This window comes from Pomacea canaliculata, linkage group LG1, assembly GCF_003073045.1.
Source record: "Pomacea canaliculata isolate SZHN2017 linkage group LG1, ASM307304v1, whole genome shotgun sequence".
Taxonomy (NCBI): Eukaryota; Metazoa; Mollusca; class Gastropoda; order Architaenioglossa; family Ampullariidae; genus Pomacea; species Pomacea canaliculata.
Window position 1 is genome coordinate 20,163,925 of NC_037590.1, and position 17,884 is coordinate 20,181,808.

The window sequence follows — 17,884 nt, forward strand, 5'->3', positions numbered from 1 at the left end:
TACTTTGAATGTTTGTAACTACAGATGTATAACCGTACTTGACTACTAACATTCTTAACACAAGATTACATACCATCTTGAAAGCCAACAACCTACCAGGGCATGAACAAGCAGGCTTCACAAAGACTAAATCAACTGTCGACCATAATTTTGCGTTGCGATGTCTAAGTGATATTTATTTAAAGCACAAGAAAAGACTACTTTGTACTTTCATTGATTAGGGGAAGGTCTTTGACAAAGTGCAAAAGACTATTTGTGGGAAAAACTGATTAGCTATGGCATAGATAGTAAAGTGTTACATGTAATAAAATATATTTACCGGAAGGCAAAGTCTTGTGTTAAAACACAGCATGGATTATTAACCTCCTTCTTCACCTGTAATGTTGGGAGTGCGGCAGGGCGAGCTTGTCGCCTGTAAATTTTAAAAGAATTTCTTTCTTCGTCAGTTGATGGATTGGTATCACGTCAAATTAGCAAATTAATATTATTTTTGAAATTTTGGTCTTTATGTGAATATATTTCTGCTTTTGTATGATGATACTATCATACTCATCCTGCACCAGCCAGTGAAATGCAGAAAGCACGCTTCCTACTGTATATTTTGTTCCTCATCTGAATGTATTTAAATTTCATCAGCTGATGAATATTAAATTTAAAAGTACGCTTATTAATATAAGCAAATTAATTCGAATTGCATTATCACCGTTTAAGTAATTTCTCTCTCTACATATATATTTTAAGATCATGTATATTTTTTTGTCATATGGTGATCATTTTTGTACGTACGTTTTGTTATTGTGTGAGTTGTCTTATCTTATGTTATGGCGTTCGAGCTGACGCATGGTAGATAAACTCGTCAAAGTTTATAACTGAATTTAACTTGTGTCTTCTTCTGTAACGGAGCGGGTGCTCAAACTCATTCCAATATCTGCACCAAAGAACTTCTGCTGCTGGAAACATTTTCTCGAGTTCTACGCTCGACTGAAGGTCTTCGAGACGGCAGCTCAACGCCGCAACATCCTCTCCGCCCTGATGTCGGTGTAAATGGCTGAGATCACCGTCCTTTCCATCCTTGACAGGGTGGGTGAGTCCAGCCTCGCTATGAAGTTGTCCTTAGTTGTGGCACCGCCTCCAGCATCGCATAACGGTCGCACGCTGCTCCCACCTACACACCGTCAGTTATTCAGCGCATGCGCAGTGCTCGATGGTCGGTGGTTAAAGCAACTCAGTTGTTTTTTTTTTCCTGTGTCACTACTACGCTTTTGAGGAGACGGGCGCACACACAAATAAAAGGGGGAGAGAGTTTTAATACAAAGCTTTGTGGGAACTGAGTCGGTACCCTGCACTATCTACACCAGACGGAATGAGGCAGGAGTTGAAAACTATTCAATATAGTCAACATTTGAAATGCTTTCTTAATAATACAAAATCTATTGTCTTACAATTTATCTAATGTTGCCTCTGAACAGACTGTGGAAGCAAGCAAGTATCAATGTAGTTAAAAAGGTTAAAGAGTATTATCACAGGGAAGCTTGATACATATATTGCATAGATACAAACTACAATTTCAAAAAAGGGAATCAAAGTCTTAAGGTGAATAATACTTTGTCTTTATTTCAGCATTACAGCAACAGATAACTGTACAAGAAACGAATTAACTGGCCTGTCTCCACACACGAGGGAGGCCACTATAAAATGTCTCTTCCAAAATTTCTCTCAGAATATGGACAGTATGTTCAAATCTTTGTGAAATAAGGACCATCATGATGATCTGGAAGATCTAGTAAGGAGTAGCATAAAGCTTTTGCGTTTTCGATTGTATAAAGAGTTCCTTGTTCTAATTCCTCTGTTATCTATTCATGTTGCACAAATTTAAGTAGGTTGGTAACTTCTTTCGCAACAATCTTCTCCATTCCTCCTGCACGTTTCATGTTCATTTGCCTCCAGCTGTTCATTACTTTCATTCATTTTGCTCGTTGTTCTTGTAATAACTGGTTATATGTCGGTCATAGAAATGTACATATAAAGTCACCTTCGTCTTCAACATTTAGGTTTCATGCTCAGGCACAATGCCAAACAGTGTGAAGAATGTCACAGGACTGTGTGAGTCGCTCAACTTCTTTTCTCTCTTTCCCTCTCTCTTTGCTTTAGTGTTCAAAAGTACACAAGGTATAAAAAAAGAGGATTAGTGAGCGAGCAGGGAAGCGAGAGAACAAGAAAGAGAAGGAGAGGTCAAGGGAATTGAGAAATGATTATAAAAATTCCGTGCAATAATTTCATGCAATATCTCCACAGAAAATAGAATATTTTCACCACTTTAATTATGGCGCTGTTTCTGTACCACGCAGTACGGCTTTGATCATCAGTGGGTTGGTCGGTACAAGCTGACTTCCTGATGCTTTGTAAGTTAGTTTTTGCTGAAGACAGAGTGATTTTATACAAAACATTATGTTATACATTCGTCTGTAAGCCATCGTGAACAGGCCACACACAGACATTTCTATTACAATATGTAAAATTTAAAGTTACTTCACGTATTGCAAAATTCCACTGCTATCAACTAATTCCCATGATGATGATGATGATGATGATGGTGATGATTAATGACTATTTTCAGAAGGAATAAAAATTTATACGCTCACCACTAATATATAGCTAGTCTAGACAATTTGTTTACCGGTAGATCTTGTGTTTTAACGAACTTGATCCGCCTGAGCACGTGCACCAAAGCAATTTTGACTTCCAGCAAAGCCAGACGCTTGCCGATACACAGACGAGGTCCGAAGCCGAAAGCCAAGAAAGAGAGAGGATTCATTTCATCCCTCGCTTCGTCTGAAAATCTGCGAATAATACAAGTTTATGTTAAACACTAGACACATAGACGAGGACATGTTAGTTGAGTAAAGTACCAGCTTTGGACAAGAGAGAAATGTATATAACTTGTTATGTCTGCTATCTTAAAGTTCTAACATCTGTCTCACTATGAGCACTGTTAGCATTTTGACATTTGACACACTGAGCACGGTTACGTGGAAAGTGTTTTTACCTTTCTGGTCTGAAGACCTCAGGATCAGGAAAATATTCAGTGTCTCTCAATACGTCGTAAATAGGAATGACAACTCCAACTCCTTTTGGGATCGTCACACCCTTGATGGTCACTGTTTCAGAGGCCAGGCGATTGACACTGTAACAAATTTGAGTAAGACTGCATGATTTTCAGTGTTCATTTTAAACATCAGATTAAGAGAAAAATATAAAACAAATAAACTGAAATGTAAGAAAATTTTCCAGGACATTATATATATATACACAATTTAAGCAGATTTTTTTAAATTAAGAAAGTGATCTGATACCACATTTCCCTTTAATACATTAAAGTAAAGGCAGCATAATTAAAGTTAATAAGGTAACAAGTATCGAATGAAAAGAATCATAAAATGAAATACAAGACGAAGTGTTGTGACAACTTACGCTGCAACAGGAGAAAACAATCTCAGAGTCTCTTTGATGGTCTGCTCCATGTACTTGAGTTTACTGACATTGTCATTGGTTGGTGCCTCCTGTAACATTTCATACAAACACAACAGCTACAGTCTCTCCTGCAGCTTAAGGATGATGATCTTAAACCACACGTTTGCTAAATGAAAAAATATTTAGAGATAAATATTTAGACCACTATAACCATGGCAACCATCTTGCATGTTTTCATTGTTTTTCCTTCTGTTCCAAGTCCACTACATTGTTCTTTTATGACTTATTTCAAGATAATGATTTTTTAAAAAATACTGTTGAAACTTACGTCTCCAATCTGTTCTTTAATCTCGTCCACAATTTTCTGCTGGACGTCCGGGTACAGAGCCAGGTTGTAGATCGTGTACTGCAAAGTCGTAGCTGTCGTTTCGTATCCAGCGAGAAAAAATATCATCATCTGAGCGATAATTTCATTGTGAGTTAGACCTGAGAGAAAAACAAATGACAAAATTTAAAAAAAGTGATAAAAATATCATTTTTCTATAAAATCTTAAGTCTCTGGAACTAAAGTTCTCTCTCTCTCTTTCTTTGGCGGAAAAGAAGAAGAATTCAAACAAAAATGTTGTCGTGAAAGCAGAAGCCTGTCCAAAACCAAAGCTGGTTAAATTATAATTGTGTCTTTCAGTATGCACCATCATGTAGGAAATTCTTTACCACGGATTTGTTGTTACCCTTCGATGTAACTGATGTTAAAATGAAGATGAAACAAAGAATCTAAAAGTTTTAGAGCCAAATATATTAAAAGAAGACTACATTTCCTTCACCTTTCAAAATAGCTATTGTACTTCTCATAAGGCAGTTGCTGAAAAGTACGAGGCACATTTTAATAAAAGTCTGTTCAAATGCAGAGTTTGAAAAGTTGGTTTTAACCAAGAAGATTTCTTGCCACATCTTACATTTGCCATTGTCAGCAGCGGTGTCCACGAAGTCTTCGGATGCTTCTGCGTTGACAAGGAGCTGGAGAAAGTCTGTCTGTTTCTGAAAAAAAGGAGCGATGCGGATGGTAAGTCAGGGAAAAGTTAAAGAAACCACGGAAGAACATTCAATTTTTTCACAAATATCCAATACATGAAAAGAATGAAATTCAAAATACATTTATTACCCTTGGAACCGTTTCTTCTTTCCTCTCTGCCACAATGCGTCTGATAGCCATGAAAAAGAATTGCTGAGAGTCTTCATTCTTGAAAAACGGATTTTGAAGGAAATCATCCAAGCGCTTAAGAAATGGAGTGAGAGCTGAGGAAAAAAAAATTTAATGAAAGAATCAGCGTTTACTTTTGGTATACAACAACTAAACACACGAACAATAATCATGGCCAGGTGTAACGAAGTGTGGCTTTAAAAGTCCTGAGTCATGTTTTACATGCTAATCGCAACCAGTTTGGAAATTGAAACTTTGAGATGAAAAACAGGAGACTGAAGAAGTAAGCAAGGCAAACAGATAGAGAAAAGAAGTAGAGAGATGTGGAAAGAAAGGTAGACTAAAAATAATAAACTGAAAAAAAGGAAACGGAGCGGAAGAAGGAGAAAGAAGAAGACAGGGCAGATAGGAATGGGAAAAGACGAAAGCTTTTCGGTGACTTGTTGCCTCTTCTGTAAGCCGTCTATGAAAACAATTTTCTCCTAAAACTAAGATTAAATTCTCTGCCGGGATTTACAGAGTAGCATCTTTTCGATGTAATAGTTTCCAAGGGATGAGTTTGGCTTTGGGAAGTCTGTCCACAGGTTAGTCTAACAGGGCACTTATATACATCACCACAATAATGTAAGTGTAGCAAACAAGTTATACCTAACCCCAGCAGTCTAGTCTAATACATTTCTGATATCACTTCACTTCCAAACATCTTCTGGAGATAACGAAGAACGGTTAAAGACAGATTCGTGTTGCAGTGCTCAGAGAATTGTTAGTATATGATCACCGCAGTAATTTAACTCCCCATTGCAAATTAGCTTGCAGAGAATTTCCTTTTCAGTCAAGAAAAAGTCTCCCAAATGACAACAAAAATAAAGTAAAGAAAATAAAGACAAAATAAAACTCAAATTACTGAGGAGCTGTCGAAATAAACCTTTAGGCGCTCCAACACGTTCAAAGACAGTTTTAGCGTTTTTCACAAATTTATTTTGGAGATCTTTCTGGGAGTTGATAAGAATTCCAAAAGCTGTGCCGGTTATTACATCCATGGTGAAGGCCCCACAATACCTGGAAATAAACAAAAAGCAAAGACAAAATAATTTATTCCGTCATGAGGTGAATAAACAAGAGCATATTTCTTGCACGGACGCATGCACCTACAGGCCTTGTGAATATTGTTATTGGGAATTTTTGCCACTGTTATAATTATCAGAGAAGTCTGGATAGTGATTTATCAGCAGGGAGATAAGAGGTGTGCCCTTGATTTTACCCGAGGCAATGACTTGCTCTCTCTCTATAAGTAGGACTGATGTGCAGTTTTATTTTTGGCTTTTTTTATGAAGTTAGGGTAAATCTGATCCTCAAAGATAGCGATTACGACCGAGTTTTATTCCCCAGACGATAATTAATCAGATGGATGACTCCTTCGGGTAACTTTTTTAAACAGAAGGACAAATATGGAGGAGATTAACGAGTGATTTAGCTCTGCTCGGATAGCTGAGAAGTTAAGTAAAAAGAAAAAAATGCTTCTTAAATACGATCCCCGGTTGTTACAGACTTTAAAAGCTGAATAAAAAAATAAAGATAAGAAAACTCACTCTTTGACATTTATTTTGCCACCACAGCGGGCGATATCCTGCATGTTCTCCGAGAGAGTCTCGCTACAGCGGTTGATGAAGTTCTCCATCTAAACGAGAGGAAATGAGACGAGGAAATAAATACCTTTATTAAAGCATACATAAATATATACATCCACAGACCCTCATATCATACATATTTTAAAACCACACATCCACCCACGCATCCATACACATTCGTCCACGCATACATAATGTAATCTATATTTTATCAATATACACAGCTCATAAGATATGCACAGTTATTACAATGCTCTTATTATATTGGAATTTTAGAATATTACCAGCCGAAGTTTTCCTGAAGTGAAAGTTGGTGTCATAATGTTTCTGATCCGTTTCCAGTCATCCCCCCGGGCAAAGAAAATACTTTTGCTCATAAGTCCGTCCTTAAATTGGTTCTGGACGATTGAACAATAATATTTATATGTCAAAAATCTTCTCAAATAAACTAGCAGGCCAATAATGATCTGCATTAATTAATAGAAATATGTTGACATATACATATATACATATAAAACTTTCTACATAAAATGGTTGGGCGAGGTGTGTGTGTGTGAAAGAGAGAATATTTTATTGACTAGGCCTAGGTGTGTATATTTGTGCGTAAGACAGAGAAACAGAGAGACTCCTTTAATCGTTAGTATGTTGATAAATGTAACAAGTACATGCATTCTCTTTGACATATTAAAAAAAAATTGCACGAACACTTTTCTGAAGTGATAAAATTTCGTCTTTTTGTTGTAAAGACTCATTCTAGCCCTAAAATGGTTTTAGAAAAAGAATCGAAGCTTTTTGCAGGATGCAACGTGTTTCTGGTAAATATTTTTAAAATACAGCTCTGGTAAATATTATAAAATACAGTCTCAACATTTTCAGAAGCTTATACTTACATATCTGTCTGTAAAGTGAGGAAAGTCTTTCACCATGACCTCTCTCAAGATGTCAAGATCATTTGTAACAAGCATGGGCTGATGGTTGAAGTAGATTCTGCGGCAGCATATGAGTTCATTTATTTGAAAAAGCTATGGAAAACAATAGGAATACACTGAACAAAGCTATGAGAACATAATTACACGCGTTACAAATATACAGCGATACGTGTGCACTGTATACACCGACAGACATAATAACAACAGGTCCACGTGTCATAATAAGCAGTCAGGTGTACAAGATAGCATCTAATACTTGACTGTAGTAAAATGTTACCAGGTCAGCAGCAAATGAAAGCAAGGGTTGCCCCATATTTAACAGCCAACATATCTACAGAGGTCAAGTTAGCCGTTACACTTTATTTACTGTTTTAAGTGGAAAACATAATAAAATGAAATTTAATATACAACGCTGGAGGGAAATGAAGAAGCTTTGAAAATGACGATGAAGCTTGACTTTTAAATTCTTCATAATAAACCTTTTATGTCTAAGACTATCAAAGAAGTGCATGGGGAAGACAAGTCCTCAAGAGAGTAAAATTACAACTATTTATAATTGATTAATATAACTTTACCCGTATACTCGGCCATATACTTTCGACCACTCCTTCAGAGATTTCTGCACACCCTGAATAAACAAAATCAAATGATGATATAAACCGTTATTTAGGATCTCGATACTGTGTCTGTTTCCATTAACAATCATGTTTAGTTTACAACAATGCTAACTCAATCTTTCATTAGAATGTAAGGAAATAAGAGACAGAAAGAAATATAAGAAGCTTGTTTTAGTTTTCAAGATATGTTATACTTGCCGACGCGAAGCAACACTACTAGGCGGTGAGAAACATTGTTTACAATGTACAGGTCAGAGGCTCAGGCAGGTGTTGTGAATAATAATGAACTGTTTGATCAACTTGGATGTGCACATGACTATCCTCACCGTCTTTTGCATTTGCCATTGGTTACCAAACAAAGGCTGGGGCTTAGGTCCAGGTATTCCTCTCGAACTCCAGAAATTGTACGATCTCATCTCTTTCCTGCACAAAGAAATCAAACAAAATAAAACAAAACTGATGAAATGTAGTTCGGTATCATTTTGTGTACACTGGGCATACGTATGTATGAATGAATAAGTGAGTGAGTTCGTGAGCGAGTTTGTGTGTGCAGTAAAGGAAGCTGCTCAATGAATACCGGGTACAGTAGGTGTGCATCCACCCTTTATTGGTCTTTTCTGACTTAACTACCCAATTGAATGAAACGAATGCCTTAAATGTTAAAAATAAGAGCAATGTTTATAATAAGTATGTGAGTTATCAGGAGTGAGATTTACCAATACAGCAGTAGAATCACCAGTGGCAACAAGAGGAGGAGCAGAGGGATGTCTATACCAAACATGGCCTCCATGATGCTGTGGTGGTCAGTCCGTCTGGTGCTAGTCAGGGCTGTCTGTATGTATCCTATTACACACCACGGTCCTCTTCAACACTGCTTGTTAGGAGGGAGATGAACAGAAAACGGCTTGCTACCGCTTTTTCAATTCCTTCCACTATGGCTGATGAAAAAAAAATTTTCCCTTATTTTACTTCAAAGCTTTACTCCTCGTCTCAGTTTGACAACTGCTCTAACAGGCAACTACGCCCTCGACAGCACTGAGCTCACCCAGAGGTATGTGTGAGATCTTCTACAGATAACAACCTTGGTGTGGTGGTGACCTAGTAGTATGGGTACATACCCATATTGTACCCTTAAAGAGTAAGACCATGAGAACAGAACCAAACTAAACCAAAGATAGTATATTTAGTATGTTTAACCAAACATTCAACAACTTGTAACGTCACTGCGGTTGTCACGTGACTGGACTCGTTGGGTGCGCTGAGTCGACACAGTTCACGCAGTACATGTATATAAAAAGTAGGGACCAAAGATATTAAATAAACAAGTATTTCGTAAGTATTTATTATCTTTTAATAGAGATGTGGTTCATCACATCCAACAGGTCTCTTTTGAAAGCTGGAGATACAACTTTAACCGTGAACCCGTCCCAAAATTTGACCCATTTACTCTGGATGGGTTTCTATGCCAGAAGTTATAAACATAATTGCCCTCCGGAACTAACATGTTACACAAAGAGAGGACCTCGTACACGAACTGACAGACGCTTGCTTGTTGAGATTGTATTAAGTGTTCATCTCGTAAGGAGGTGGAGAGTGTTGGTAATCCGCCAGTGGATGTATAGAGGATTGTGTTTATGTAGTCCAACAGCCTGTCACCTCGCACGTTTGACACGATGAGTAAAATGAAGAAAATATTACTAATGGCTGCTTTCAAAGTGTTGTTTTCTCGTGAAGGAAATGCAAGACATGTTTTTTTTCCATTTAGCCCTCGGCCTTTACGGGAAAGAATAAGGAGAGGGCAGGAGAGTGGAAGGAGAGATGTCAATACAATCCCATACAATAGCTCTTGTTAACAATCTTTCCCCAGAATAAAGAATACATTTTAAAATTTAAATAAGGCGTTGTTTCTATGTGACAGTCCGGGGGTGGTGCTAACTCGTAGGGTGGTGCAAGCTAACCTCCTGGTGCTTTGAACATAAGTTTTTCTGTACTGAAGGCAGAGAATGTTGCTCAAAGAGTCAGTTAACATATAAATATATATCATCTTTGGTATTGTGCAAGGGGAGCGCATGTCTGGGGCAGGGTGTGCCGCTGACAGTTGGTTGTTGCCTTCATCCTGCATCCCCTTCCCTTCCTTAACAGCGCGAGCGGGACGTCACACCGAAGCTGGTGACGTAGCACTCATGTTTTTGTCTAGAGGGCAAAGTGCAAGGCCTGCACCCTGTTTACAGCAGCACGAGTTGAGGGGGCGGGGTCATTCCTTTTTGATTATTCCGAGTACGGGAGCAGTACCTCTGCACCCTGTAGGTGCTGTAGTCCGCTGTGAATGCCTCACGTATCTCCAAATACTAACCTATATTCGTTTCCCCTCCCCCCCTCTAAAAAGAAAGTCTAGCCTTCTTTTTGCTTGTTGTGTTGTAAAAAAAAAAAATAGCGAACTTCATTCTTTACTATGTCTCATGACATTTTATATTTTACGTGTAGATCTTACGAAGCACGTACTGTTTGCATACATTTTTCGTACTATTCTGAAAAATCCAGTGACAATGATCAACTTTATTAATCCAGGTCGGCAGTTATACTCCGTAAGTATTCTTATATACAAATATAAACAAAGTAATAAACAAAACAAGTTCTAGTTACAAGATGGAAGCAAAATGCATTATAAAAACTTTAAAAAACGCAATTTTACATCTATACCATTCTTACCACACAATTATCTCACCACACACCTGTGCACACGAATAACTGACAATTCATCTCTGGTTGAGTAGCTGGAGTGCTGAGGGAACAAATGATTTCTAGTGCATGTGAAATCTGAATACAGGGTTAGCGTACTGTTTACCCGAGCTCAATAAAACAAATTCTCCTGTTAGTACAGATCACACATTTCGCCCGACGCATTTCAAAAAAAAAAAAAAAAAATCTTAAAAGAGACAACCAGTGAAGATCACACATACAATACATACAAAACATAACCTGCTGTAATTTATTCAGAAAGTTAAGTTATTGTTTGAGCATTAACTTGAGCATTAGCGCGTGCTTTACCCTTTTGGAGTTGCGAGGTTCCATTATTTTCTGCCGTTGCCATCTGGCGAGCTTAAAACAAATCTCTCATCGTCGTCGTCAAGACCTTTGATGTATTCCACCATTTGTCTTTCTTTTGATAACTAATGAAAGGTACAACCCTTACAATAATTTCAGCCAATATCAACCAAACTATAGAACGTATTTTCCAACTGAGTTATGGCGCTGTCTCTGTAGGACGCAGAACTGCTTTGATCATCAGTGGACTGGTCGGTACGAGCTGATTTCCTGATGATTTGAAAGTCAGTTTTTCCTGAAGAGAGAGTGATGTTGTACAAAGCATTATATAAATATAAAAACATACATGTATTTGTTACAATTTTCTCGAAGTTACAATCTGCATGCTTTGTAAAGTTGTTGATACTTCAGAGAACAAGCCCTATTTATGAATCACATCCATGTGATCACACTTATCAGTTTCTGGATTGTGCAAGCGGTGTTAAAATAATTTCGTGTCTCGCACACTAATACACGAACAACAAAATTAAGAAGTGGTGGACAAGGGTTATCACAGGGCCACGGGCGAACACGTGATATCTAAATTAAATGAAACAAACAGTAACATCACAGTAAGCAACAATGACTTCAACTCTTCATCATTTAAGAGACTACTTTTTACAGGAGGAATAAAGATTTTGACACAGACGAACGTGATTATATAACTAGGCTAGAAAGTTTGTTTACCGGTAGGTCTGTGTCTTGACGAATTTAACCTTCCTGAGCACGTGCACCAAAGCAATTTTGACTTCCAGCAAAGCCAGACGCTTGCCGATACACAGACGAGGTCCGAAGCCGAATGCCAAGAAAGAAGCAGGATTCATTTCATCCTTCGCTTCTTCGGAAAATCTGCGAAGAACACAGGTTTATGATAAACACTAGACACATAGACGAGGACATGTTAGTTGAGTAGAGCTCCAGCTTTCGACATTTGAAAAATGTATTTTATTTGTTGTTGCTCTTGATAGAAAGTAAAATAGTCAGAAGGTTTGTCCCTGACTCGAATACGGTTACCTGGAAAGTGTTTTTACCTTTCTGGTCTGAAGACCTCAGGATCTGGGAAATATTCAGGGTCTCTCATGACGTCATAAATAGGAATGAGAACTCCAACTCCTTTTGGGATAGTCACACCCTTGATGGTAACTGTTTCGGAAGCCAGGCGATTGACACTGCGAGAAATAATTAAGAGATTGTGAGCTTATCATGTTAATTTTAAACGTTACTGCGAGAAAAATATGAAACAAATATACTGAACTGTTCTGGAACAGCATATATCTGTACATAATTTATGTTGACTGTTACTAGAACAATCTTATACTTTATTCAACAATATCACTTTAATACTTAATGGCAAACATCATGCTTTAAGTAAATAAGAAGACAAGAAACAAACAAACTGATTCTAAATAAATAAAATGAATACTAAACAACGTACGAGGCGACAGGCGGAAACAATCTCAGAGTCTCTTTGATGGTCTGCTCCATGTACTTGAGTTTACTGACATTGTCATTGGTTGGTGCTGCCTGTAACATTTCATGCAAAATCATAAGTAGAGTTTTCTCTTTTGGGTCTTAAATCACTACCATTATGAAAACAGTTGCTAAGTCAAACATGCCGATTCCCTCCTCCATCATTACCAAAAAACTCCTATAATAAGTTAGAGACAACAAATCGAGACATAAATGTAATATATCTCTACCGTCGGTGTGCACGATAGGGAAATATCACATAATCTATCCGATCAAATAGTTCCTTAAGATTTGGAGGCTTTAGTGCTCAATGCTTGGGGATTAGGATTTAGGTCGGGTGCCGTTTGAGTATTTAATTTGTTGACTAACTATGGGATTAAGATTATGATATCGACTGGAAGAAGAAGAGGCGACCCTCTATTATCTTGTTCTGTTTATGATTAGTCCAAAATTATGAGTTAAAATTTTTTAAACTAACGTCTCCAATCTGTTCTTGAATCTCGTCAACAATCTTCTGCTGGACATCCGGGTACAGAGCCAGGTTGTAGAACATATACTGCAAAGTCGTTGCCGTTGTTTCGTATCCAGCGAGAAAAAAGATCATCATCTGAGAGACGATTTCGTCGGAAGTTAGGCCTGAGAGAAAACGATGACAGATTTTTTTTTTAGATTTTAAAGTGTTTGAAAGTTGTCTGGCGAAAATGTGGAAGAACGCAAATCAGAATGTAAAGAAGACAGCAATCTGTAAACTAAACAAATCTCAGTAAACTGAAATTATTATTGTCAAGATCGCTTTTTACCAGGAAAACACATCTTACTTTTTCCATTCTCAGCAGTTGTGTCCACAGTGTCATTGGATGCTTCTGCGTTGACAAGGAGCTGAAGAAAGTCTGCCTGTTTCTAAAAAAAAAAGCGATATGGTAAGTAAGGGGAAGGTTAAAGACACTAAGCCAGAATATTTAACCTATCTTTACAAGCGCATCAACATAATAATAATAATAATATAATAATAATAATAATAATAATAATAATAATAATAATAATAATAATAAATATTGAAGATTTATATAACGCATATTCACACTCCTACGGAATATATTCTTATCGGTTACAACAGGAATGAGATAGCATTGACAGAATACGATGGACGGAAGAATAAGCAATAGTACTAAAGACGAATAGAAGACAAATATAGAAAGCCATGACAAAAACAGCAACAACAACAAAACCCAACAAAATACAAAAAAAAAAAAAAAAAAAAAAACCAAAACAAAAAACAGCAACAAAAAATTAGAAAGGTATTAATTACCCTTGGAGCCGTTTCTTTTTTCCTGTCTGCCACAATGCCTTTTATGGCCATCAAAAAGAAATGGCTTCGGTTTTCCTTTTTGGCAAACTTGGCAAACGTATTTTCAAGGTAACGACCCCAACGGTTCAGAAATGGAGAGAGAGCTGAAGAAAAATAATTTTAATGAAGAAACAGCGTTTGGCATACGACAAACGGATTACATATGTTGTAATCGTGGTCTGATATTATGTAATAAAAAGGTTTGATTATTCGGAAGTCATGCTCTGCATACTAATTGCCGCAATTTAAAAAAATGGCAAAAATTCGAAATTATGAGATGATAAACAGGAAACTGAAGAAGCAAGCAAGAGAAAAAGACAGAAGAGAGAAAGAAAGATGAAGAATAGGAGGAAAGAAAGGAAGCTAAAATAGCAAGTTATGTTAGTTTAGGAAACAAGTTATATCTCACCCAGCAATATTAGTCAAGTAAAATTTAATACCGCTTCTGTATCTAACAAAGTGACTTTAACGAGGAGGCAGTGTTTTGATTGTGTAAGAAGTGTTACTATAGAATAATCGCAGTATTTCACCTCTCTTCTGCAAATCAGTCGCATTCTTTAAAAATAATAACGCTTTTGTGGATTTGGGAACACCTGTCACAGCCACTGCAATAGATTTGTCATTTGGGACGATAACATAAAATAAAGACAACAAAATTAAAGTTTAAAAAACTCAGATTACTAAGGAGCTGTCGAAAGATCTTTTGGGGCGCCCCGCCGCCTTCTAAGACGAGTTTTGCGTTTGTTACAAATTCATTTTGGAAATCTTTTTGTGAGTTGATCAGAATTCCAAAAGCTGTGCCCGTTATTACATCCATGGTGAAGGCCCCGCAATACCTTGGAACAGAAAACGCAAAGACTATATCATACATTTAGTCACCGGGTGAACGAAAACAGAGATAGAATAAAGAAAGAGAGAAAGAGAGAGCGAGAAAAGCCCAAACATGTAATATTTAAGAGACTGAAGATACTGTGTATTTCAAGCTTACTAATGAAGTAATATTGTTACCCAGGGGCACAATGGAGAAATCAATTAGAAAGTTATGGTTTTCTTAGTTGTTCAAGCATGTATTTGATATATTTCGTTAAGCGGGTAGCCTCTAAAAGGGTACATGAGTAAAGTGCTTCTGAAATACTAATCCAGGTTGATAATACAACTCACTGTTTCACATTTATCTTGCCACCACAGCGGGCCACCTCCTGCATGTTCTCGCACAGAACCTCACTACAGCGGTTGATGAAGTTCTCCATCTGAACGATTGGAAACGAGACGGAGATGCAAGAATACACACAAATATATATATACACACAAACTCGCATAATATGCAGTAACAACCACACATCCAGGGTCACACGCACGCACGCATCCGTCTGTACATATATACAGAATACACATCTATCCATCCTTATCCATGCATAAAGACCCATAGAACAAAATTATATATATATACGCGCATTATTATCTTGCACTTCTTACAAAATTTGAATTTTGAGTCATACCAGCCGAAGTTTTCCAGAAGTGAAACTTGGTGTGATTATGTTTCTGATCCTTCTCCAGTCATGTCCCCGAGCAAAGAAAACAGTCTTACTGAAAACCTTGTCATTAAATTGGTCCTGAAAGATTCATCAAGAGTCTATTAATGTCCTGAAATCTTATCAAATAATGTAACTACCCGACAGTCATGTCCCCGGGCAAAGAAACAACCTACCTGGAAATTTCGTTCTTAATATGGTTGATGAGGAAGATTTAACAAGAATCCTTTTTATGTCCTGAATCTTATCTAGTAAAACAACAGGCCAATAATGATCCCAGTGAAAAAAAAAATCACTTTCAGGGGACAGAACAGCATCCGACACATTATAGTAATAGTTACTTCCCCTTCAGTCCGGTGATTTTTTTTTTTTTTTTTTGCACAGCCTGAAAGTTCAGCGACTCCAGATGAAATTATTCCTTTAGTCGTTAGTATGTTGATAAATGTTGTAGCAAGTACATGCATTCTCTTTGACAGAGAAAAAGTTCAGGAACACTTTCTCTAAAGCAATAACGTAGAACTTCGTCTTTTTGTTACTTTAATGACTCATTCCAGCCCTGAGGTAGTCTTACAAAATGAATTGAATCTTCTCTATGATGCGGCATAGCTCTGGTAATTATGTAAAAAAATACAGCTCTAGTAAATATGTATAAATTATAGTCTTAACATCTGCCTCAGGTCATACTTACATATCTGTCTGTAAAGTGAGGAAAGTCTTTCACCATCACCTCTCTTAAGATGTCGAGGTCGTTTGTAACAAGCATGGGCTGATGGTTGAAGTAGATTCTGTGACAACATACAAGTTCCTTTACTTAAAAAGCTTTATCAAATAATGAAAATCAACCATAAGGGGCAAACAGAAGGTAGTTTTTTTGTTTCTCATCACATGTGCTACAAAGACAGAGCGATACCTGTACACCGCGCATACGAACAACAATAATAACAGGTCCATCAGCCAACAATACCCAGGATAGAATGTTATAGAGACTGCTGTACAAAGTTACCAGGTCAAATAAAGCGAGGTTTGCCAAATAAATTAATATTTATCAGCAAAAATGTCGACAGTAGTTAAGTTAAGCATCACACATTAACGTGTTTATTTACTACTATAAGTGGGCAAGCATAATAGAATACATAATACTAAAGAAAATGAATAAGTTTTGAATAAATAAAGCGAGGCCCGATTTTTTAATTCGTCATAAATAAGCCTTATATATTTTTAAGACTATCAAAAAAGTACATGGAAGAGAAGTATCTCGGGAAACTAATCACGACAAAATATACAATGATTAATATACCCTCACCCGTATACACGGCCATATGCTTTCGACCACTCCCTCAGAGATTTCTGATTACCCTGAAAAGATAATTATAATAAAATAATGAGATAAGTGACATTTAGAATCTCGAGATTTTGTCTGCTTTCATCAAAAATAAAGTTTACTTCTCAACAATGCTATTTTATCTTTCATTAGAAACTGCGATCTATCTTTAAAGCAGTTTCTTCAACATTAGTTTGTGTTTCTTTTGTCTGACGACAAAGGTATATCAAGCATTTCATGTGTGAAGAAGATAGGCACAAAAAGGAAGGACACCACAGAAAAAAAACCACAGAGATATAGTTAGAAAGATGGGGTGTGTGTGTGTCAGTCGGAAAAAGAGAGAGAAAGAAAGCGAGAGAGAAGTAAAGAAAGCTTGTTCTAGTTGTCAAGATGCACCATACTAGCCACTGAGATAAATTACTTGGGAATGTGCAGGTCAAAGGTTCAGAAGCAGATGTCGAGGATAAGAACAAATTGTTTGACCGACTTGGATGTGCACAAGACTACCCTCACCTTCTGGTTCATCTGCCATTGGTTACCAAAGAAAGGCTGGGGCTTAGGTCCAGGTATTCCTCTCGAACTCCAGAAATTGTACGATCTCGTCCCTTTCCTGCACAAAGAATTTGAACTGTTAGAGTAATACAAAACTGATGAAATATAGTATGTAAGTACAATACAGAACTGATGGAATATAGAGTGGTGTATTTTTTTGCACTGTGCATAGAGCGGATGAATGAACGAGTCAAGGAGTGGGTTAGTGAGTGGAGAAAACGAAGCTGCTCAATGAATCCTAGGAGTAGTAGGTTCGCACATTACATTGTTTGCTGACTCACCATGTCAGCTGAATGAAACTGAGTTTAAACTCTCAACATTACATTTTAAGTATGTCTCTAATAAGTATGTGATTCCCTGAGAGTGAGACTGACCAGTAGAGGAGTAGAATCACCAATGGCAACAAGAGGAGAAGCAGAGGGATGTCTACACCAAACACGGTCTCCATGATGCAGTCAGTCCCACGCTAGGCGGCGCTGTCCGCTACGTATCCTATCACACACCAAGGCTCTCTTATAAGACTGTTCAATAGGAGGGCGATGAACACAACACGGCTTGCTCCACCTTTTTCAATTCCTTCCACTATGGCTAATGAAAAATCAAGTTTTTAAAGTTATGTGTAAGAGCTTTACTCCTTGTGTCGGTTTAATTAGTGGTCTAGCAGTGAGCTGATATGAGTGGTTCGTGCTTCTTTTATGTATTGGGCTTTGCTATAGATAACGACCCTGGTG

General features: G+C 37.3%; 1 protein-coding gene across 1 annotated transcript; it reads right to left on the bottom strand.

The window, feature by feature from the left end:
• Nucleotides 1-1,593: 1,593 nt before the first annotated feature.
• LOC112576366 lies at nt 1,594-17,850 on the bottom strand. Its single transcript, XM_025258778.1, has 27 exons — nt 17,528-17,850; nt 17,115-17,211; nt 16,584-16,636; nt 15,969-16,065; nt 15,248-15,361; nt 14,910-14,998; nt 14,430-14,584; nt 13,710-13,852; nt 13,219-13,300; nt 12,879-13,036; nt 12,366-12,454; nt 11,962-12,099; nt 11,618-11,779; nt 8,563-8,709; nt 8,173-8,269; nt 7,805-7,857; nt 7,191-7,287; nt 6,585-6,698; nt 6,262-6,350; nt 5,577-5,731; nt 4,634-4,767; nt 4,428-4,509; nt 3,800-3,957; nt 3,472-3,560; nt 3,047-3,184; nt 2,678-2,840; nt 1,594-2,417 (listed from the first exon to the last, which is right to left on the bottom strand). Exons 1-27 carry the CDS (start codon nt 17,599-17,601, stop codon nt 2,322-2,324), a joined length of 3,063 nt encoding a protein of 1,020 aa, XP_025114563.1. The 5' UTR covers nt 17,602-17,850; the 3' UTR covers nt 1,594-2,321.
• Nucleotides 17,851-17,884: the final 34 nt, after the last annotated feature.

Coding starts and splice junctions, on each gene's coding strand:
- LOC112576366 (XM_025258778.1), bottom strand. CDS start 17,601: ATGGAGACCGTGTTTGGTGTAGACATCCCTCTGCTTCTCCTCTTGTTG. Junction 14,999..15,247: donor CTTCTGGAAAACTTCGGCTG/GTATGACTCAAA, acceptor CCAATCGTTCAG/ATGGAGAACTTCATCAACCG. Junction 13,037..13,218: donor AACTGCTGAGAATGGAAAAA/GTAAGATGTGTT, acceptor GTTTTCTCTCAG/GCCTAACTTCCGACGAAATC.